This window comes from Micromesistius poutassou, assembly GCF_964030765.1.
Source record: "Micromesistius poutassou genome assembly, chromosome: 2".
Taxonomy (NCBI): Eukaryota; Metazoa; Chordata; class Actinopteri; order Gadiformes; family Gadidae; genus Micromesistius; species Micromesistius poutassou.
Window position 1 is genome coordinate 9,159,730 of NC_140272.1, and position 24,670 is coordinate 9,184,399.

Sequence of the window (24,670 nt, forward strand, 5' to 3'; positions counted from 1 at the left end):
TCCGACAGCACGTGGAAAGAGGACGACCGCAACGCAACCCACTCCATCGCAAACTTTCGGTCGGCAACCGGCGCCCCGCCTCATACTGCCCCCTGCTGCTCGTAACGCTAAATTACTACTGTGCTCGCAACACCATGAACCGGTTTTCCAACCTCAATTCACTCAAATATATTTGAAATCAATGTGATCTCTCATGGGCATCACAATAACGTTACTAAATCAACTTGTGAACTAATGGAACTAGTTGCAAGCAGGTCAAGATAAAATCTCTGTTGAGGTTGTGATTCACGTAGACTATATAAAAGATGTATTGAATGTATTGTGTTTCCATTTGTGTAAAAAAAAAATACTTTTTAGGGTTGAGTATTGAGCTCAAACACTGCATACATAATCCACAAGAACAGGCTGAAGTATAAAATCATTTTGGTCCAAAGTGGTGTTCTCTAAAAGGGCTTGATTTTGCCACTCACTGGCTCAAATTACATTAGTACAGGGAAACTGGTTTCTTTACCTTAGTTTGATCCGGTCGGTTTGTTATTGTGTCCAACAAAGTCTCGCTCTCTGAGCAGTTTGAACAAGCCGATTTTTACTGCATCAAACAATATCAATCATCCTCTATTTCTATCCTGATTTACCCTGTGGATGATTGGACCGGATAATCCTGGCAGATATTAAGAATACTCTGAACAGAATGTTAAAAGCTCAACTGCAAAACAATGTTTTCATTCCTATGTTGTCTTTAGCTGCTTTTATATCTCATCCGTGCCTACTATATAGAGGAACTCAAACGCTGAACCCAAAAACCCTCACTTGACTTCAGGTAATACAAATAGAGCAACCAGGCCAAAGTGACTTATCCTTCACACTTAAGGAGACGCATCGATTTCTCTTCTCAGTGTGATCCTCAGCTTTCCCACCTTTTTCCATCCTTCATCCTGAGCTCCAGACGGGGGCAAACACATGCCACTGGGAGCCATTTTGTCATTTTGTCATTCCTTACAACTGCCATTCCTGCCACAAATGACAGCTGTGTGTCTGCTGTCATCTAATGCCAAACAGAGACGCACCAAGGTGTTGTTTTCCCTATCAAAACAAAACCTCTGACTTTAGCAAGAAAAACACCTACAGGTTTCCCTCAGGGGCCTTGTGAAGCAGAACCAAAGTTTCTTTATCAAGGTCTTTGTCTATTTTTTGCATCACTGATTAGTTCCCAGCGTTTTTACAAAATCTCGTAGCTCCGCTCTTCAAACAACGCTAGGAGGAAGGTTCCCGGCTTAGCCGTGATGGACACAAAAGGAGGAGGTTGTCAGCAGGACACGGAGGTGTTGGCATGTTCGCTTCCCTGACGAAGCTGATTGCCTCCACTGGGCTGTGTCTCCCAGCTCCCGGCATTTCTGTCTTAACCCTGTGATTTGGAGAAGCAGCTGATTCGGCACTGACAGCTCCAAAGGCTACACCGTTGAGTGGATGAGGGGAAGATAAGGAGTCGGAGATGAAGATGGCACAGTGGGCCATGCTATGTCCTTGTCTGAAAGCCCAGCACCCTAGCTGGGAATGTTAGCTACAAACATTGATACATAGCCCTGCCGTTCCTCACTTCTTCACCCGTCCCACGCGGGCAGGAACACACAGACACACACATACACAAACACACAAACACATGGACAACACGTGTTGGCACCCACACACACATGCATGGACGCGCACATACATGTGTACACACACACACACACACACACACACACACACACACACACACACACACACACACACACACACACACACACACACACACACACGCATGTAAACAAACACACACATGCATGCACGCACACATACATGTGTACACACACGTGTAAACACACACACACACACACACACATATGCATGCATGTGCACACACGTGTACACCTTGTCACACACGCAGACGCACATTGTTTGATCGTATCATATCAGAGGCTTGTTCAACATTGATTGATTCCTGAGACAGGGAGGCCAATTCCAATGCAATGAGTTTTCTCTTGGTCCAGACTCCTGCCTGTTGGAGCTGCTGAGTTGAAATGGATCTGACAGAATCAGTATGCGTTTGAGGACAAATCTAAAAGGAAAATGGAAAATATTTGATGAGCCCTGGTGTGGTGGAGTGGTAGTTTGTTTTCCGTGACAGACTACTATAATATAGCCAGTGGGTTTCTTTTTTTTTCCAGGTAGAATTTATGTTCGAATTTATGTTCAAATTCCTACATTTGTGAAGTGCTTATTTGCTTCCCTTGGAGGTGAGCACAACTAATGTAGTGTTGCGTGTCAACACTACATTACTGTTGTTCACATTGGCTCTGCTTACAGCACAGGACCACAGTACTGCCGTGGGTTGTGTCGGAGCTTCAGACTACAGTAGAAAGCAGGGGCCGACACTCACAGGGGAAAGCAGACGCGTTGTGTTGTGGATTGGCCTCAAATAACTCCTCATCATGTGGTGGGAAGGCATATACTGCAGTTGTTATTAAGGCAGATGTGCGTACATTTGTTCAGGTGCTCAAATCCAATGAAATATCTGTGTTTAGCACCAGCTGGTTAAATACCTGTTCAAACAACCTTGTGTTTCCTTGATCCTTTTGTTTCTTCCCATATAAAGTAGGATAACGTTGCAAAATAAATTTGTGAACTAATGGAGCTAGGAAAAGGCAATGGACAGCTTCTTGAGGTTCATTAATGAATCTACAACATGGGTTTTAGTGGAGCAGCTTCCGACCTATATAGAAGAGCATTATTAAAGCCCTTACACCCATCTTTGGCTTTCCACAAAGCCCTGCTGTGATCCCGGTGAGACGGGGCTTCGGAGCAGAGGGTTGTATTGGTTATCCCACATGATTCAGTACAGGTTTTGTCTTCCTTTCTCTGCTCTCTACCCAGACAATGCAGCCCAGTTGTTAGATGTCACAGTAAATCTCCACCACGGCAGTTTTTTCTCCTCTCTCCCTTTTTTTCTTTGACTTGTGAATTGTCTTAGGGTGGCTTAGACTGTCTAATCCTCGCTGACAGTTAAGTGATTATTGTGTAGCCCGACTTTGCCCGAGACCCCGGCTATTGAATGAGGGCTCTGCTGGTTATTGATGGGAGATAGGGAATTCTATTTTTAAAAGCACAATCCAGCTGTGGCAGCGTGAGAAATTATCCTCTGAAGGCCTTCTCTGACCTATCTAGTTCTCCATGCCTTGAGTTTGGCGCACCGCGTGCATGAGGTAGTGCTATGGTGCCTAACATTTAGATTACTCTATTTTGGATCACAAAGAGTTTGGTATTGAGTCATCTGGTTTCTTATTACCATGACACAATTATTAAGGGCAGGGGTCAAATAGATACAGAGGAAATGTGAACATAAACAGAAAGTTAACAGAAGACAAAAAGTGTGAAGACAAAAATGAATGTCAACAAATCGTATAGAGTTGCGTCCATCTTTGTTCTGTAGCCCACAATTCTTTGTTGTGTCGAATAGCTCTGATATATCTACTAGAAGTGTTAAATCTATAGTGTAGGCTGCCCCTCCACATATCACGGTCTATATGGACTGTACAGCCCCCCCTCTCCCTCAGAGCTCTGTCCCTGACTCCCCATGCTGTATATCCATCAAGAATTACAGGTGCTGATGTCAGTTTTATGGGCAGAATATAGAGTAGCGTGTGCATAATTTCAAGCACAGCATCTCTTGGTAATATGATTATTTATCCTCCAGTTCTGTAAGCGTTTGAGGACAGAGACGATATTTCAATCATAAATCACCATTGCAGCGTGGGCTGTGAATAATTTACCCGGTGAAGAGGGCTTTGTATTTACAATGGTGAGGCATCGCTCCACGCCTGCTCGCCCTTGTGTTCAGGTAAAGGTTCCACTCCCATCATAGATCACATGTTTGCGTCTGTGAAACGGTTTCTACCCAGCCTACAGGCTATAGAGCTGCTGCTGGGCTGTCATTTAGGCCTGAGTGATTGTACGGGCACAATTTGATTTTGGATTCATTGAAGCTAGAGAAGTCAGTGATGTTGCAGAGAGGATCTTTTCAAATATCCCCTTGGTGGCTTATAAAAGCAACATTTCCTGCAGGTTTTGAAAACCTTAATGCATAACACTGTACACTATGTTACTGTTATGGCACATGGTTTACATTTGAAGTGTATAGTGTATATATATATATATATATATATATATATATGTGTGTATAAAATCCCCCAGATATTGATGTAATTAGTGGGTTATATTTCCCCCCCTGGGTACTGTGACTCTGTTTAAATCAGAGGCCAAGCATTTAAATCTTCACACCAATGACCCTGTTCTGCCTCAATAGTTCTTGATTTTGAGCGTAACAACACCTTTGCATCCATCCTCAGAGAGCATCCAGAGAATATTAAAATGTAGTTCAGAGCCTCCCTCCTCCTCCTACTCGTTGCTCTCTCTTCCTCTGCAGCGTGTGGTTGTGTGATGCCAGACTGATGGTTCTTTAAGGCGCTGAATGCTGAAGAGAGGAGATGTTCTTGGCTTGCGGCTGACTCCTGACGAGCACAATGCTTTGTTCTTCTGAAAGCAACATGATCGGAGCATTTATTTCTCTCCCGCTCTCTCTGTGCCAGCTGTCATGGCTGACTGTTGGCTGCCGTGCGGTTAACCCGTGGCTGGCTGCTCACCGCCCGGCGACACACATCCTCTCGGCCCGTGGTTAGGGCCACACACATCCTGTCGCCCCGTGGTTAGGGCCACACATGTCCTGTCGGCCTGTGGTTAGGGCTGGCTCTGGGAGGAATGTTTAAATGGTTATTCAGCTGCACTCGTTTATTCTCTGCATCTTCCCTTAGATCTTTCCTGCTTATGAGGACATTAGTGGGTTGGCAGGGTCATTTGGTCATGTGGCTTTACTCAAATAGGAATTCTGTGCATTGTTTTACTTATACATGTATAAACATACATATATATATATATATATATATATATATATACGTACATCCTTTATCCAGCCTGTTCTCAATGAGTTCACACATTTAACTCCAAACACTGCACTGATCTTGAAAAATGATATATATATATAATATATTTTGTGTTCCACACGTGTTGTAAAAGCCTGGCCATAGCTTTGTATCAATTAAGGCAACATTGAAATAATGTCTATCCAGTTAACACCATTAGGCGGTGAATAAACTCCTTGATTAAGCCTGAATGAATATTTGATGAACCTTAATTCATATGTTTTGATTAAATATACCATGAGCCGTATGGAATGCCAGAGTGTGACCGTGTTTACTATAGGAATCAAATATTGAATAAACAAGACTCATACAGTTGTGGCACCTGGTTCTCCCTTCAGCGTTTGAAACCTTCATCTTCATCATGAGGCTCACGCCCACACAGGGCGCCTCTCCTCAAGTCCTGGCCATTTATTCTGATAGAAAGCCTCCCGATTGTATGTGGATGAATACTCATGTCAGGAGTTGTGTGTCATTTTGCGGGGATGAGGGGGTTATGGGGGCCGTGTGGGCCAGCTGTAATCAGGCAGAAAGAGCCAATTGTTAGAGCGCCCGTGATTGATCTCTTTGTTTTGGCCATCCCGGATTTGGAGCTGCCAAGGGAAAAGGGCATTTTGATTCATTTTGGGCCACCTTCATTACACCCTGTGTGTGTGTGTGTGTGTGTGTGTGTGTGTGTGTGTGTGTGTGTGTGTGTGTGTGTGTGTGTGTGTGTGTGTGTGTGTGTGTGTGTGTGTGTGTGTGTGGGGGAGTCAAAGAGAATAGTTTTCAACAATTTGTTGTTGCGATGGCGGTTTAGGTTAAGGAGTGTTATGAAGAGACAGGTTTTCCTGGCTCCAGCATGAACTCTGTGTCTGGGATATTACTTGTCGCACTGTTACACCTTCAGGAAATTGGTCGCCAGTCAAATGAGTATACACACACACACACACACACACACACATATTTGTATAATACTTTTTATATATCTATAATCTATAATATATAATATCTATATTATAAATATCTATATATAAATATAAATGATACAGATAGACAGACAGATCAGTACACACAAATTAATACATGAATCCGTTATTGATGAGGCAGACCAAAATAATATTTAATCCTAAAATAATTGATCGACATAAACCAAACACTTGCATACCTGAATTAATTAGACACTGAGAGGTAGGGCGTGGTCACTGTAGCCCCAGGCTCTTTAGACTCTGAGAGGTGAAGGCGTGGTCACTGTAGCTTCAGGCTCTTTAGACTCTGAGAGGTGAAGGCGTGGTCACTGTAGCCCCAGGCTCTTTAGACTCTGAGAGGTGAAGGCGTGGTCACTGTAGCTTCAGGCTCTTTAGACTCTGAGAGGTACTGCTCCTTTTCTTACAGCAGCACACAGGTTTGGTCTGTTTCCATGTGCTCCTGGAAGCCAAGCTCTCATGTTTGAATCAGCCTAGACAAAATAGTGCACAATCCTGCCAGCCTACACTCATCACCAAGGTCTGTCTTGGTCCAATACCGATCTATGATTTCATAGCACAGTTATAGCACGCGTATTGAGGATCTGCATTAGGAGGACTGACGAAAAGTATAATGAAATTGGTTTGCCCAAGTAAGTTGACTTAGTTTAATACATCAGATCTCACTCATCAGATCCTTCCTGACCATCACATGAATGCAACGTAGACATAGACGGCAACATGACCACAAACTACACCTAACTTTTTGGTTGGATGGAAAATCCACAGCGTGAGTGTAACAATCATCTGGGTGAAACTCTGAGATGGCAATTATACTCACAATGCTAGACCTGACGATAGAGTTGACCTCATGGATCAAGTGCAAGATGAGCCATTGAGAAACCTTTGTATGGGAGGCCAAAGTTCAGAGCAGAATGTGTCTTTAATCCATGGTATTTAATGGTCCCTGATGAGGCAGTAGCTGGTGGGTTCAGACCATGCGCTGACCTGTATCTGCAGAGGTTCAGATGATTGCTTGATGAGAGAGTTTCTCAGTTTCTCTCTTCTCATAGACCTTTGGTCTGTCACATGTATTTCCATTCAGGTCTTCCCCTGAGTTTCACAACTCCCAGTTTAATTAATTTGCTTGTTTATTTTTCATATTTATATTAATATTTGTCATCTTTGGTTGACAGATATGGGCTCAGAACTCTGGCCTCAGTTCCCAAATGAATGTGCCCATCCCCCATTTCCTCCTAACCTGAAGATATGGTGTCATGCCTCCTTCCTTCTCCCCAGCAGGTTGTCTCTGAGTCTGGCCACATCCTTTTGTCTACTTATCTTACCTTACCTACACCAAAGCCGCATGTGGCTCAGGAGGTGGAGCGGGTTGACTCCTCCTAGCTGAGTCTCGAGGTGCCCCTGAGCAAGACACCTCAGCCTAACTGCTCCAGACGAACTGGCTATCGCCTTGCGTGGTTGACTTCGCCGTCGATGTGTGAATGTGTGCATGAATGGGTGAATGTTAGGAAATATTGTAAAGCGCTTTGAGTGACACTGGTTAGAAAAGCTCTATATAAATCCAGTTTGTTTACCATTTACCTTGAGTGATTGGGATGTTTTCATCGCTCTCATACGCTGCTTCTTCCTGATCAGCAGCTACTGCTCTGCTATGCTAGGTACACATTTAGGTTGAGGTGTTTTGTTTACACACATTGACGGATCCCATGTCTCTCGACACCAACATATAGTTTGATGGTGCATTGTTTGGTGTTAGCTTCAGGGAAAACAACTGAATCAAACTGAGGGACATCGTTTGTTTCTTCTGTGAAACACTGCCCCCACATCGGTGGCTCCGTGGTGCATTGTCAGTGCTGCTGGAATATTAATGTTGGTTATGTCTTTCAGACACCATCAATGTCTTGACCTATGACCTCCATTTGCAGGTTCACGCCTAAGATGCAAATTGTAATTGGTGCATTAGGTGACATTAGGACAGCGCAATTTTAATTTCTCTGGGCTCTGTGTCAGAAAAAGAATGTCGACCATGTTCTCATCGGACGCTCTTTGTTCCAATTGCGGAACAGAAATTATTTATTCATCTTCCTCATCCCAATCTGGATACTCAATCTTACCACTCTTTAATGAAAAAGGCTGGGAGTGTGTGTGTGTGTGTGTGTGTGTGTGTGTGTGTGTGTGTGTGTGTGTGTGTGTGTGTGTGTGTGTGTGTGTGTGTGTGTGTGTGTGTGTGTGTGTGTGTGTGTGTTCAATGTGAAAATGTACTTGGACTAGTCGTTTTAGCAGTGTGTAAAATATGATAACGTGGCATTCAGGGAGCAGATGTTTTCTCTCAAAGAAGTGATTGCATTAGCAATGTAAAATCAATCTGCTGCCTTGTACGTATTACATGCACCGCAACCCCGGGACTGGGTTAGACCAAAGAAGTCAAATCACGCTTGTGACAATAATGACCCCCCCCACAGATTGTACCTGCTATGGAAATACTCAAGACCTGCACACACACACACACACACACACACACACACACACACACACACACACACACACACACACACACACACACACACACACTCCTCAGCTGGCCAGTCAGTCAGATAACATTGTCAGTCAGATAACACAAGACGAAGAAAGACCTTCTCTCGTCCCCTCTCTCTCCATTTCTCTCCCACCTCGACCGTTATTAAGATGAGCAAGTGAAACACAGAAGTTTCCTCAACTGTCAAAAGTTTTTCAGTAGCTTGGCTCCACCATTCGTCCACAAGTTCTCAGCAGATCCTTTCTGCCCTTGGCCCTGCTCCATCTTCCACGTCTGCTATCTCCTTCAGCACACAGACACTTGGGGAAAGAAGTACAGAAATGTATCCTGGTGTGGTATCTGATGGAGTTCCACTGAGGATCATCAGACAGAAACCAGGGCCGGACCGAGCGGATCATTAGTGTGAGCGTCTCTGTTGGTATGAGTGGTGTCCTCATGGGGCCACTCTGCTGTGATGCTCAGATGTCATCAGAAGCCAGAATGAATCAAATGCCGGAGGAAGACTTCGACAAGAGGGGACTGTATTCCCCCGTCCTTTTCTCTTCCACTTCTAGCTGTTATGACATGTTCTTTATTCTAATGAATAAAGAAAACTCATCCCAGCACCCCTCAGCCAGCTCCTCATCCCCGTGTTGGTTAGTAGAACAACACTACATGTGTAACCATGTGATGCATGAAAACTTCCTAAAATGATCAAAGCCCTCTTGGTAACGGGGAGGTGCAACTTTTTAAATTAATCATCGCTGCTTTTTTTTTATTTTGCAAATGCAATCATCTCGTTCTTTTTTTCCAATTATTATTTGATCCAATATAAGGCAAGCAATGAAATTGAGTTATTACTGCTTGGATTGAGATAGTTTGATCTAGCTGCAACATAGTTAAAGTAGTTTTCTTTTTTTACAGAAATTACTTATTTTATGGCTGACAATGTTGTTGATCACAAGTGTTCAGAAGTTCTCTGAAGCCACCAGTAAAAACTCTTCTGACTGGTATTACATTGTTGTTGAACTGTTCAGAAGTTCTCTAAAGCCACCAGTAAAAACTCTTCTTACTGGTATTATAGGTTATTGTGATTATGTGGGTGTTTGTAAATCAATAATGCTTTATAACCTTTTTATAAAACATATTGATTTGAGTTTGTATTTTGTGATTCAAAGTAAATTGTGGTCCCATTTTACGCATTTATCTGAAATATTAAATCAATGAAATATATTCTTAATGTTCATATGGAACCGAAAAACAGCCACCAGTCGTTGTGTCCTTAAATTGGGTGTTGAATGTGAATCCTTATCAGCACAATAGAATGTTCCTGACCCTTGGGGGCTGAGTTCCTTGACAAAGCTCTCAGATGTGTTGGTGTGCCCTCTGAGGCCGGTGGAGCGCTTCAGGGACCTCCTCCCAGACGAGGTGGCCGATCTGTTCAGCACCACACAGAGAGTGGCCGCGCTGGTAGAAAGGCACTTCAATGCCTCCTCGCTGACCATCGCCATCCAGGTGAGTGTCTCAGTCCTGCACCCACTGGGTACAAAAGCCCACCATCAATAGCATCTTCTTGGCTATATTTACTGGTCATGTTTTGTACACTCTTTATGGCTTTCTTCTGGGAGGAATGACAACGTATCTTTCCCGTTTTTGCCAGTTCTTTTACCACTAAATTACACATGAAAATCCCATTTCTTTGTCAGACATTTCTTTTCAAACAAATATGGGTCTTATTCCCACAAACGGTTGACCAGTGTGCTCTGTCGTCTGCCGTCAAGGCGGCGGACAGCAGAGCCCATTCCCTGAGCTTGGATTAGTGTTTCCTATTTGACTGTGTGAGGCTAAATACGGAGCTGGTATCATTCCTCCTCCCGACTCTGACAGAGTTTCATCACACTGACTGGCCTGCTCTGCATAACCAGTGATATATATGCTAATATCAAAACAGCACCTTGTGCGCTCTGCAGCCCTGTCAAAGAAAATCGTTTCACAGGTTAGGTGAAAAGGGGTGGTGTTGGCAGAGGTGGTGGAGGGTAGGGGTACCTGGATATCATTTTCTGTGAATGAGGAGGCAGGGTGGATATGATGATGTGAGATTAGTTGTGACAGCCTGGGAGCTGGACGGCCCACCAGGAATTTAAAGAAGGGCTGTGCTTGTTCTCTGCTGCACGCCAATCAGCTGTCACTTACTATATAATAATAAGAACAATAAGGAGAGGAGGGCCCTGCTGAGCAGCTCCACCATAGGGCCCAGCTGAGCACATCCTCCTGCTCCACCATAGGGGCCTGCTGAGCACATCCTCCTGCTCCACCATAGGGCCCTGCTGAGCACATCCTCCCGGTCCACCATAGGGCCCTGCTGAGCAGCTCCACCATAGGGCCCTGCTGAGCACATCCTCCCGCTCCACCATAGGGCCCTGCTGAGCAGCTCCACCATAGGGCCCTGCTGAGCACATCCTCCCGCTCCACCATAGGGCCCTGCTGAGCAGCTCCATCATAGGGCCCTTCTGAGCACATCCTCCTGCTCCACTATAGGGCCCTGCTGAGCAGCACGGGGATAGGCATGCTACAGCACGGTGCTACACATGCTACGGCACAGTGCTAGGTATGCTACAGCATGGAAAAAGGTTCATGTTAAGGAAAGGATGGAGAGAGAGAGAGAGAGAGAGAGAGAACGTAAAAAGCAAGAGACAATGAGGCAAAGATATTTTATTTATTTATATTACCGTATTTAAATTTTATACAGGAGACTAAGTAAGGTGCTGTGCTTCATCTGAAAGTAAAATCCTGTATGAATTATTAATGTTAATATTTCTGAATTCCCAACTCTTCCTAATTACCTCCCTCTGTTCCCACCAGGACGGCCCTGAAGCCGGCCAAACTGTGAAGGTGAGCACTTAATAATTCACTGCCTTTAAATCCACCATAAAGCCTCCGTCACTGTTACACACCATTAAATAATCATTGTCCATCATTTGTGGCTTCTAAACTCTTGGCATTGCTGAATTATTGAGAGGTGCGTTCTGGCAGCTTTGTTCAGAACGCAGAGGCCCGCGGCTCTAGGATGAACCGTGGAGGAGAGCGGAGGACCCGCTGGGGTCAGGGGTCAGCCATCACTTATGCAGAGAACCTAACTCTGAGATGGATTCCACCTCCTGTGACGCCCTCCCCGGTCCAAGTGTGTTCAAACTCCATCCAAACAGTCAAAGCTTTGCTTTCATTTAAAGTGATGGTCGACAGAAAGCCGTAATTGACTTCTAATTCTGTTATTAAAGGGTTATCACAGTGGGCATTAAGCATCAGAAAGGGATGCTCCGTCAAATCCTCTTATCGATTCCCTTCTTATTCTTGGAGCCGATTTAATTTGTGGAGTCCGTTCTCCCTCCTGGCTGCTTAGCCAAGCGGGGGACCAATTACTGCAGACCCGCGTGGCCACGGAAGTGACCAATTAGAGAGAGCCGCGCCACGCCGAGGTGCACCTGAGGGGGCCGTGGTGGGGGGGAGGGACTCAGATTCTGTTCAGTTAAGTTCTTTATCATTTAGACACTGGTAGAGCCCGGTGCCAGGCCTAGAGGAGGGGATATGGTCATGGAGCCAAGTGAGGTGGCGCACTACAGACCTTACATTGGCTGAATTAATAGGATTTGAACAATCTTTGTTTGACTTCTAAACATGACTTTATCTGGATTTCTTAAAGAGGAAGAGATATGTGGGGCCCAGTGAAGGAATGGTAAAATAAAGGATTACCTTAACAGCCTCCCCTTAACTGCACATCCTCCCCCAAACCCTTCCTCTTTAAAAGCAATCCTTTATCTAAATATGGGCTTGAAGGTAATAACATCTGAAATGGTTAAATGTCAGTCAGGTAGGGGGTCCAGGACAAAATGGCCTTTCCCTTATAATGTATTTACTGTGATCTTAAAGACAAAAGGTTAACTGTCAAAAGCAGAGCAATTTCTCTGATGCCATGGTACATCTTCCTTTCTTTAGTTTGACTAAAGAAAGGAAAATGAATCTAGATTTCCCTTGTAACATCACTTCTGCACACTGTTGTAGCATGTATTTGTATTTGTATGTGGGGGTATTCTTGCTTTTGATAGAGGGAGAGTAAAAGGCAATGCTACACGGTGGGCATCACTGACACACATTATATAATTCATATGTGGAGCAAAATAACCCATTCTGACTCATCAGCTAAACTCACAGACATAAATAATGTGGACAGGCATGTTCCTGTTTTGTATCCCCAGGGACTTGTACTCATAATCATAATTCACACATTTATATTTCAATCAATCAACTCGTGACTCGCCATTTTAATTTTAGTGTGCTTAATAATAGTAGTAAAACTATGATGATAATAATAATCCAAATAATAATCATTACAGTGACATAGCTGGACATATTATTCATTACTAGCTTAGTTATTTTCGTATATCTTTCTTCCCCCAGTGCTCAGTAATGGAAAACAAAAACTATGATGTATAAAATGAATAAATGCTGATATTTATTGAATCGATCAGCCTCTATGCTTCCAGCGGCTGCATGTCCCTGCAGAGTTGTGTAGGAGAGTTAAGTGAAACAAGGGTACAGCCAGTCCTTAGATACAGCAGGGCCTCCAAGAGGCCGCAGGTGATGTTGGCCTTCACTGTCTACTGTTGTATGAGCAGTCCCTCCCTCGCTCTGCCTTCACTTCCTTAATCAGGGTTTCTCCCTGGGATCCGGCTGGACTCGCGGCCCCTTCCCATTTAGTGGAGATCCCAGCTGATTGAGGAGCCTGTCTGACTCACCTGTCTCACCTACACGTGTACATTTCTTTGGCATTTTCATGTCATTTTCCCTGTCTGTGTCCACAGCCGTACACTTATGAACTAATCACACTTATCAGGACGCATCTGTTCTGAGATGCCAACATAACTGTGTCTGTGCGTCAGTCAATCAAGCAGGAATGGTTGACGAACTAAAGCCGCCGTGCAGGGGCCTACTCCCCTGCTGAGCATGCATGACCTTGGGGAGCGGTGAAGGACAGATGCGCTATCTCCCTCAGCGTGACCCATGTAAGCGTCAGGAGGACTCCAAAGGCCAGCTGAAGGACGCTGTGGGGAGTGACCGCAATTGAACCATCTTTCCCAAACCCGCTGGTGCCAGGCTTCTCCTGGCAATCACGCTGCCGTAATTGAAAATGACAACTTCAACCCCCATCAAGTTGATGTTTCATTTTCTTCTCTTTTCCTCGTCTCAGAAAAGACGTCCCTAATGAAACAATGAAAGGTGACAAGCAACACGAGCGCTTGGCTCCGGTGCCTTCCACCGCCCCCCTTCAGTTCATACCATGGAGTTTCATGTACAGGAAATATAGCTGCTGCCAATAGGTTACTTTTTTTCGTCAGAGCTGTTCAAATATGTCACCTCATTGCAGATACGGTACACTTACTGAAATATGCATGTTGAGGTCTGTTCTCCAGTGTGATGTGCCCCAGTTAATCAGTTATGCTAGTGGCTCTGGACACCCACAGACCACAGATGTGAATGCATTGTCTCAGGCCTCCATCTCATACACTCAGCCCGTTAAGAAACGCCTTTTGATGAATAGCTCTGCCGCCTTGTTTTTCTCAGCTTCAAAGTTTTCCTCAAGGTAGGCAAATTTAATAATACATCCATTATGCAAATGACTTAATTAAACAGAAAATATAAGGCAACAAAGCAGATGCCTCCAAACATGTTATCTTGTTTGTAGCGTTTATAAACACTTATTCGCCCTCTCTTCGCTGTTCCTCACTGTGTAGTAATTAAGGAATGAACAAAAGGCTCCACAATTAGTTTATTATAACATTTATGGTTTACACAAACTAACGTATAACAAGGCGGAGCAAGGAGACGGCCATTTATGTGCTACGGAAACATTGTTCAACATGTAGAATAAAAGGGAGATTCAAACCACATATTCAGTGTATAGATCCACCGAATACCAAATCAAATTCTTATTCTTTTTTTATTGATCGCGGATTGCATCTGAAAAGCAAAAACATTTTACCTCATGCTGTTAAACATTTCCATATGTTTATTCAGCCTGTGCATACGAATGTCTTATTCTTTGTACATCATTTGTTTATTAATGTAACCTATACTTTTCATATTAGCCATGCACAGGATCGTTGTTCATCAGCAATCAGATGAAAAAGTCCCAACCGTTTTGCATCTTGCCATTAATACCACATCCATCAGGATATAAATGTGCAACTCTTTAAAGGAACCCAGCCAATTAAATCTGTTAAGGCATAAAAATAAAGGGTCTCAGCGGTATGCCATGTAACATGCTCGGTGGGTTGTGTTGTTCTACGACCGGGCCTCCAGTGACTTGGGGCATGACAGTGAATGCTGCTCTGCATCCTAATGAACAGCGTCTCTGAAGAGCGCCTCTTGTCACATGCTTCTGTCACGCCATCCCAGGTGCACAGCGCTCTTTGGGAAATGGTCCTAAAAATACAGTGTTTCCCTATCGTAAACCTTGGTCCTGTGTTCCAGCACGTGCACGTCCACATCCTCCCACGGAAGGCTGGCGACTTTGAACGGAACGACAGCGTCTACGATGAGGTAACGAAATTATTTTAAAGATCCCATGGCATGCTATTTTATGGATGCTTTAATGTAGGTGTTAGTGGGCCCCTAATACAGTACTTGAAGACGTTCAAGAAATTCAGCCTTGGTGCAGAGTTACAGCCACTACGAGCCAGTCCCACAATGAGCTCTCCACAAACGTGCCGTTTTTAGAGGCGGGTCAAGGTGGAGGGTGGGGGTGTGGCCCTGAGCAGCTTGTGGCCACGGTACCATGCGCTAGTGTTTACAGTGGAACACTGAACACTCCGGGTGCTCCGGCGGGAGTCCTGGAGCTCTATATCTAAATAATATATTATATTTAGATATCTATATAATATAATATATTATCATGGTCAAAAGCTGTTTGCGCCTCCGGATGATATTAGACGTATGATATGATATTATCAGACGCCTCTGGTTCTTCCCCTTCCACATCAATATTAAGTGCAGACTGAACCGCGAAATGGAGGAGAAAGGGATTGTTGCCCACGATTGTTGCCCGGGGTTGTCTGCGTCGGGTTGGTTGAGAAGGAATTGGGAACCGCGACATGGAGGAGAAAAGGATTATTGCCCAGGATTGTCCGTCGGAGCCCCGCTGCCCGCTGAACGCTGCCCGTTGCCCAGGGTTGTCTCCCACCGGAGCCCTGCTGCCCGCCCCCGGGGCTGCCCGCCCAGCCCTGCTGCCCGCCCCCGGGGCTGCCCGCCCAGCCCTGCTGCCCGCCCCCGGGGCTGCCCGCCCAGCCCCGCTGAACGCCCCTGGGGCTGCCCGCCCAGCCCCGCTGCCCGCTACCGTGGCAGCGGTCCGTCGGAGCCCTGCTGCCCGCTGAACACCCCCAGGGCTGCCCACCCAGCCTCGCTGCCCGCTACAGCGGGGCTCCGACGGACAATCCTGGTTCAACAATCCTTTTCTCCTCCATGTCGCGGTTCCCAATTCCCCCCCCTTCCTCTGGGCGGGCCAAGCAGAGAAAGGGGAGGTAACCTGGCCCCATATGACGACATATGGGGCCGGAAGCCAAATCAAAGCATTTCAGCGATCCTCTTTTCAAAGGCGGAGAAAGATACCTACTTCTCGGTTTACACCTAATGCCATTTTTAGCTACGGGGGACCATAGGGAGGCTAGGGGAACTCAACTTAATGTTAAAACCTCATAAAGTGAAATTTTCATGAAATGGGACCTTTAAAATAATGAATGTTCACAGACTCATTTTATTTCAATTGGATTTTATTAACAATGTTATTAAACATTCTGATTATGTACAATGTCCCTTTATAATTATCAGTTTCACAAAAAAAAGTGAAACTGATCAGCATTTCAACATCTGATCTCATCTGCTGTACTGAACATTGATTTTCTTGGGAGTTTCCATGGCTGAGCAGCTGTGTTAGAATATCAATATTATGAACACAAATAACGGCCCTTGATCAACCTTTTCAGCGGGGAGAATCAAGCGCTCAACTTTCACCCCGTGAAGGGTAAACACTTTGTTTCTCCCCACCAAAAGGTTGAATACTGGCATTCCATTAATGCATATAATGGGCTCTAACTGTTGCACATGTACCACGACAGCAATGCACTGTTTGTTTAATGAAGTGACACACCTGTGGCTCTTAATAAGTTTAATTAAACACAGGAGGGATAAGGTTGAACAAATATCAGAGTCTGCTGCAGCCCCAGGGAGCCGGCGGCACGTTCAATGAGCCACAGCACTTGAATGAGAGAATAACATGCCTTTTAGGTGGTTCCCATTTCTCTGACATTTTGAATTTGTAACAAGAGATTTGCAGGAAATGAATATCAATGAATGGCTGTGTTTGATATGAATATTCTAATAACCGGCTCTAATAAGGACAAACTTCCCCGTTCTTACCCCAGCCGCGCCCGAGGCACCAGAAACACAAGCAGTGTTCCCCAGAAGTTCTCTGCTGGGGAAATATAAATAGGTGTGTTTTAATTAGCGCTTGATCACCAGGGTTATTGTGAGAGTTGCTCTGCTCTTCATGTTATTCTCCGTCTCTGCCAGCAAACTGGCTTTGGTTCTTTGTTGTACAGCTCTTCAATGAGCATCAGCACTTCAGTGTTCCCATTATACCTTGGTACTTTTATGTAGAAGTATGTTATTGACAAACATGTTTATGGCACTACTTTAACACTATTTCATAAGCAATCAGTTCAATAGTTTATTTTTTTGCTACAGAAAAATGAACTCTGAACCTCTGTATTCAACATGCTGGACTTTGGCCTCCTGAGTCTGCAGACGATGTTGTACTCCTTCACACAATTGTGAAAGTGTGCATTGTGTTCTCTATGTGACAGTCTAGGAAAGGAGTGCAGGACGCAGCACTAGTGCAGACCAGTAGTGCACACGCAGTTGTGGTTCCCCTATCGCATGCAACGCTCTACTGTTTGCAACAGCTTGGTCATTTAAAGGTGCCATGACATGCCACCAGGTGTGGTGTGATAAGCGTTACAAGTTTTGGAAATCAGCCCCTTAAGACATCACAGGTGTGTGTGTCCACCTAGATGTGAGACGGATAGATGAGTAACGTTTGCTACAGTCCAGTGGGTAGGCTGTTAGACTGATTGTCATGGAAAATTAATCATAACTATAATACACAATTATAAACCTTACATTAACCTTGTTTATATAATAACTAGTCAATCTAAAAGGAACTGTTTACATACACTGAGTCTGATACTGAGGCCAGGCCAATCGACTGACTTCTTTGTTGCAACCTTGTCTCACAGACTTGCAGACATGTCCACTTTCCCCATAGTGTATTGCAAATTAACTTGGCCTCTCCCGCCAATCCTAAATGTTCCAGAATGGTCACTCCCACTTACCTTTGTTAACTGCATATTCCCTACCTACAATGCAAACGTTTCCCTATAAGAATCTTGTTCACCCATTGTCTTACTGAATGTATCTTTGGTAACTTTGCTGCCTGTACTTTCCCATGATCATGCTCTAATATTAAATCAAATATTTTGCTGGCCGACGTGTCCTAAAAAGAAGTTTTTCTTCATCACTGATCTATCCGGCACACATCTAGGTGGACACGCCCACTTTTTGCCCCTTATAAAGTCATAAGGGGCAGATTTCCAAAACGGCTTGTAACGGCTAATCATCACACCACACCTGGTAGCATGTCATGGCACCTTTAATGAACATAACTGCTTTCTGAATTTCATTGTACTGTGTATAATGACAATAAAGGCTTTCTATTCTATTCTATAATAGTAATAACTTTGCACAATGTAGCCTACAAAGCCTGAAGTCTGAAGTGGAAGTTCTGACCTTCTGAAGATCTGAGCAGCTGTATGAGCTGTATGTACCGGTATGTGCCACACGGCACATACTGGACTTGTGTGCTTGAGTGCTACTCAAATATAACTTTTGTTTTAACCAATTAAAGATGCATATACATTTATTAAATTATCTTGTTTATTTAATTAAAACAGTTTTGGAAATGAAAGGTCGATTGATAATATTGTAATGTTCTCAGGGGGAATCCTGCAAAGACAGCGAAGCCATTATCCAAATACCTCTTCAGTGGTCCACTGATGAACGGTGTTGAGTTGTACGGCTCATCTCATGTAGATAAAGTGTAAAAAACATCCAAGATACAAGGCCGGTTTACCAACACCAGCTTAAGTTGTCTGACTCTGTGGAATAGTTCCTGCTCCTTGTCCATGTTGTCTGTGGCTGCAGATTGTCTCTGGTTGTGTTGAGGTGGATGTGCTCCTTTGATGTACCAGATGGCCCATTACCTCAGCCGGCTCACTTTGTCCTGCTGCTGGTTCTTCTGCACCCTCCCCTTTGCTTTACTCTCCTTTGGGACTTTGAAGTGCGAGCTGGTCAGTCCCTTCAGCAGTAATAGTCAACTTTATGTCAACATTTCACTCCCAACTCTTTCTGAAGCCAATACTCTTATTCAATAACAAAACAGCCATCCAAAAATTATTGGATTTGTATTGGAATTCTGACTTAGAAGTTAAAGTGATGAGTTAAAGTGATGGACAAGAAAGATCCCTCTTTACTTCTTAAGATGTTACTAAGGGTTATCAAGCTGCATTCAGGATTCACAGCATTCTGCGATCCTGAGGCTTTTTAAATCCAAGTTCATCAGCTGAGATGTATATTAAAGGTGTCATATTACAAATTCAGAAATACACCTTAGTGTTCTCAAATGGTCTACTAAGGTTCCCCTACTTGAGTAGTAAACTACCATTTGCATTTCACAGAAATTTGCTGACACTGACTGATAGTTTCCCTGGGATACAAATAACACCCCACAATATGACGTTTTTATTTAGTTGTAAATGGTGGTATGATTGCAATATTACCCTGCAGGGTCTGCTTTAACCTCGTTATTGACCCTTAGAGACGCCGGCCCGGGGATCGAGCGCTTACCCTCTCGTGTTGCTAAATGAACCCTGGCATCATACATCTTATCTTTAAATAGCACAACTCTTAATATTCTTCAATCTTATAGGTTTTACAATGATGAAGCTTTTATTTTATGAAAACAATGCCACTTGCTAACAATGCTACATTACATAAAAACCAACACAGTCTCACTCCAAGAACGTCAAATTCCGACTAGTGGTGAGGGCACTTTAGCGTCAGTCACTGACGGGAAAGGTACCCTTTGGCGTCCCCTGCAGACGGAGAAGGGATTCAATTAACTACAATGTAATGCCATCCCTGTCGATGTTTGAAGTTCAGACCGGGTGCTCCAGCAGCCCATTCATTCCTGTATTAACCCGACTACGGCTCTAATAGACGTTGTGAGCATCTTTCCTATTGGATAGTTATTAGGATTTTTTATGTGAAAATGGAGGACATACTTTATAATAACATGGTTGCTATGATGATGGCTATGGACGCTGAAACCAGCAGCTCGCGTTCCGTTTAAATCATGGCAAAAAATGTTTTTCTTTGCTGATTATGTTATTTTATGTAACCGTGTAATGATGTTCTCTTATTAACGTGAAACCAGGAAGTTTTGACGAGTTTTCAGTGAGACTGTTGATTCTCGCCCACCCATCTTGTATTTAATAAACCATTTTCGTTGCTTCAAGGAGGTCTGGTGGTCTCCGTAAATAATAAATAAATAAATACATATATATAAATATGTATATATAAAAATGAAATAATGGCAAGGTCGTGTAGTCGATGGCAACCACCATAGCACCATATAGCGCCAGAATCCTGCGCAGCCTGCCCCATATTCTGTCGAAAATAATCTCCAGATTGAAATGCATTGGTTTAATTCACTCTGGTTTAATTCGCAGCCCATTCACTCCTGTAGTAACCCGACTACGGCTCTAATAGATGTTATGAGCATCTTTCCTATTGGATAGTTATTAGGAAGACATTAACTTGGTTGCTATGGACGCTGAACCCAGCAGCTTGCATGCCGTTTAAATCATGGCTATAAAACCATTGTCTTTGCTTGTTATTTCATGTAACCGTGTAGGCCTAATGATGTTCTCTTATTTAACAACTTAAAAAAACATATTGATTCTAGGTTCCTGTGATAGGAGCGGGACACTGTGATGAGGAACATTAATGTACACAATGTATGCACCATTCACGTTGCAAACGACTTTATGAGTTCAAACATAAACATTCATTGTAACATAACATTCATTCATAGCTCTGCTCCAAACCACGGTAACCATAGATATATATAGAACACTAGGGCCGTGTCCCAATTCAGGGGTTGCATCCTTCGAAGGACGCATTTGAAGACCGCATACGTCACAGCGGCGCGTCAAGTGCTGTCCCATTTCGAAGGGTCCTTCGAATGTGGCCGAGATATGCAGCCTTCGTTTCCCGGATTTGAAGGACGCATCAGATGGATCCTTCACAGCCCAACGTATCCCAACATTCATTGCGCGTTGGATATTTTTTCAGAAATGGCGCGGAGAGAGCGGAAGCAGCAGCTGCAGCGAATACATATTTAATGACAAAACTATGTAAAAACATTTTTTTTATATAAAAGTAAGGTTGGGACCATTTTAAATATTTAACTTTATTGTCAAAGTTCAATGACATTAACGCTAGACATATAACGTTAAACTAATTAACGTTAATCCAACGTCCTCTCTTCCTCTTCACCCGGCGGTGAATCTTCTCCCACTCCTCCAATAAAAGATAAAACATAACCAATACAATTATGATTTCTGGCTCCATATTTCTCCTCCGCTGTCCGGTTTAAACCGCAGCTGTCAGGGTTGCTAAGAGACAGGAGCGGCGCGTGGTCACGCAAGGTAAAGGACGTCAACGGCTGGTTACGCAATCCGGAAATGCTCCGTAGGCTAGACCGTCCCATTCCACAACGCTCGTTCGGCCTTCGATGCAGCCTTCGCGGTCTACGAAGGATGCAGCCCCTGAATTGGGACACAGCCTAGATGTTTTCCGGCGGAGTCTAGAACATCCGCACTGGCGGCCATCTTGCCCCAGTAAGCTCGCTCACCCATAACATTGTGTTGGTAGTGGTACATGGCAGAGCTACCAACTCTCACTGCCTGCTTACACACGCGCACATGCCACACATCCACTTTCTCACTACCGTCAACAATCCAGATCGCTCCCCCCCCCCCCCCCCCCCCCCCAACTCAACATTTACACCCGTGGACTCTGCTATAAGCTATGCATTACGAGATTCTACAGAATCTCACGCCAGCGAAAACCCAAAAGTTGGCAGCCCTGTACATGTACTTTTTAAATAACCATAACTTGCTCAATTTTCAACCGATTTTCAAACGGTTTGGTTTCTTACAAACTACTACTATTTGTAAAGGTATAAGAGAGAAAGAAATCTTATTTTTAAAGTATTTTTCATGGATTAATGACATTTTACGATCCTTTTACGATCCTTCAGTGGCATACTTTTCATCTGATTGTTTTCCTCCTTGATTGATGGCGTCCAATGCAACAAAGACGCCTGGAGCTTCAAACAAAAAAAGACCTGAGCCACCAAACAAAAGCCTTAATTCGGAATTAGACAGCAGTCCGGAGAATTCCTTTTCACTCACGCCCGATATGGAGGGAATCTTGAACGATATAAATGAGAAACTAAAGAAACTTGACAAGCTGGACACAATGGCGGATGATATCAAAGAGTTAAAAGAGACTGTGAACGCAAATGGGATATCACTGGAGCAAACACGCAAGGATCTTGAGTTGGTGAAAGGAAAGGTGAAGAAGGTACAGAGGTCTGTAAGAGATGTTACCAGGGAAAACCTCAAGCTGAAAGAGAAAATGCTGGAGCTGACAGCGCGCTCAATGCGAGACAACCTGATATTCAGCGGTATCCCCGAGAAGAAGGATAAGAATGTGAAAGATGTGCTGAAAGCCTTTTTTTATTAACGAACTGGGTATCAATAAGGAGATTGTTCAGCGCATTGCTTTCCACAGAGTGCACAGACTCGGACCTGCGAGACCCAAGAACATTTCCTACTTGAACACTGCTACGGAGGAGCAGGCCAAACCAAGAGCCATCATCGCCTGCTTCGAGCAGTACAGAGAGATGGTCTTCGGGCTGGGACCAAAGCTCAAAGGTAAAAACTTTGGCATTAACCAGCAGTACCCTGTGGAGATTGTGGATAGACGAATAGCACTGCTTCCCATATTCAAAGAAGAGTAATAAACTCTATATCGACAGCGAATTATACAAAGATATAAAAATCACACCATGGCTCTTTTTACTGGAGCTAATGACACGAAAATAATTGAAATATTTACTTGGTTAGCTGAAAAAAGGGATTTGGATATAATTATAATATAAAACCAAAAAGGAGTTATGGTATTGTTTAGAGAGCATCTTGAAACTTGTGTGCATAAAATAGAATGGGATGTTGATGGTCGTATAATCATTTTAGATGTTGAAATTGAAAGTAAACATTTTTGTTTGGTTAATATATATACTCCAAATAATAATGAGACTATTTTTTTTCGATACTGTATATAATATGATCCGAAATTATGATATTCCTGTAACTCAAGCTGGAGACCATAATATTGCCCTCCAGCCTTCCAAAGACAGGGCCGGAGAGGGCGGGGACTGTCATGGACAGAAAAGACATGCGCTTACATCTATGATGTCTGCAATGGATCTTTTTGATGTTTGGAGATTGAAAAATCCAGACCTAATTAGATATACTTGGCGACAGAATGCTTCCGCAAGTAGAATTTATTTTTTTCTGATTTCTTTCTCTCTTATAGCAAAAGCTACTCAAATAACAATTGCCAAAAGATTTAGATTTGATCATCATCTTATTATATTACAACTTAATTTTGCTGACACTGATAGGGGTAAAAGCTATTGGAAATTTAATCAATCATTGTTGTTAATTTCAGATTTTTTTCTTTTTAACAATGGTTCAGCAAATCCACACATTGTATGGGATGCATTCAAATGTGCTTTTCGAGGTCATGCTATAAAATTCTCTTCATGGAAGCATAAACTAACTTGTAACAGCGAAAGAACTCTAAAAATCGCTTGGATGCAAACAGATCTGATTGCATTGAATAAGATCTCCAAATACTAGACAACAAAGAAAAAGAATTAGAGAGGTTCTATCGGAACAAAATTAAAGGAATTATATATAGAAGTAAGGCAAAATGGATGGAACAGGGTGAAAAATGTAAGTATTTTTTGCAACTTCAACAGAGAAATTATCCCAGAAAGAATATCTCAAAATGTTTGAAAGATGATGGAACGAATGTTATTTCAACAAATGGCATTCTGAAAACATTGATGGAGTATTATAATGAGATTTGTAATGAAGAGGCACCCCATTCATCTCATCTTTCACTGGCTAAGTATATGAAAATATATCCCCATCCAGAACTTACCTATACTCAACAAAAATCATGTAAAGGTCTTATCACTGAGGAAGAGTTATATGATGCCATCTGTTCCTTTCAAAATGGAAAAACGCCAGGTTTGGATGGAATACCAGTGGAGTTGTACAAAGCATTCTTTATAGGAATTAAAGTTCCTTTGCTGGCATGCTACAATTTTTCTTTTGATATTGGTTGTCAATCAAATTCTCAGAAAGAAGGTTTAATTTCATTACTTTTGAAACATGATGCAGAGGGCCAGGAAAAAAAAAAATAATAATAAATTAAATAAATTAAATTAAATTAAAAAATTGGAGACCCCTTACACTTCTTTGTTGTGATACACCTATTTTGGCCAAATCTTTAGCACTTAGATTTAAAAAGGTCATCCAGGACTTAATACATCCTGATGAAACTGTTTTTTTGAAAGGGCGCTTCATAGGCAATAACATCAGATGCCTGCTTGAAATAATGGATTATTATGATAAAGAAAATTTGCCCGGCCTGATATTTATAGCTGACTTTGAGAAGGCATTTGATACGATAAATTTGAATTTCATATATCAATGTCTAAAAATGTATAACTTTGGTGAGAGCTTTATTAAATTGACTCATGTATTGTATCAAAATCCTTGTAGTAAAATAATTAATAATGGGCATATTTCTGACACAATTACCCTATCCAAAGGAGTGAGACAAGGTTGCCCCCTTTCAGCTTATCT

The 24,670-nt window shown here is 43.2% G+C and overlaps 1 protein-coding gene across 2 annotated transcripts in view; it reads left to right on the forward strand.

Moving 5' to 3' along the window:
* fhit (fragile histidine triad diadenosine triphosphatase) overlaps positions 1-24,670 on the forward strand; it is a 210,311-nt gene that overhangs the window by 154,957 nt on the left and 30,684 nt on the right. For both annotated transcript variants that reach the window (XM_084463752.1, XM_084463753.1), the window contains exons 4-6: positions 9,862-10,007; positions 11,355-11,384; positions 15,021-15,089. In XM_084463752.1, coding sequence (XP_084319878.1) covers positions 9,862-10,007; positions 11,355-11,384; positions 15,021-15,089 — 245 coding nt within the window. The remainder of the gene's footprint in view (positions 1-9,861; positions 10,008-11,354; positions 11,385-15,020; positions 15,090-24,670) is intronic.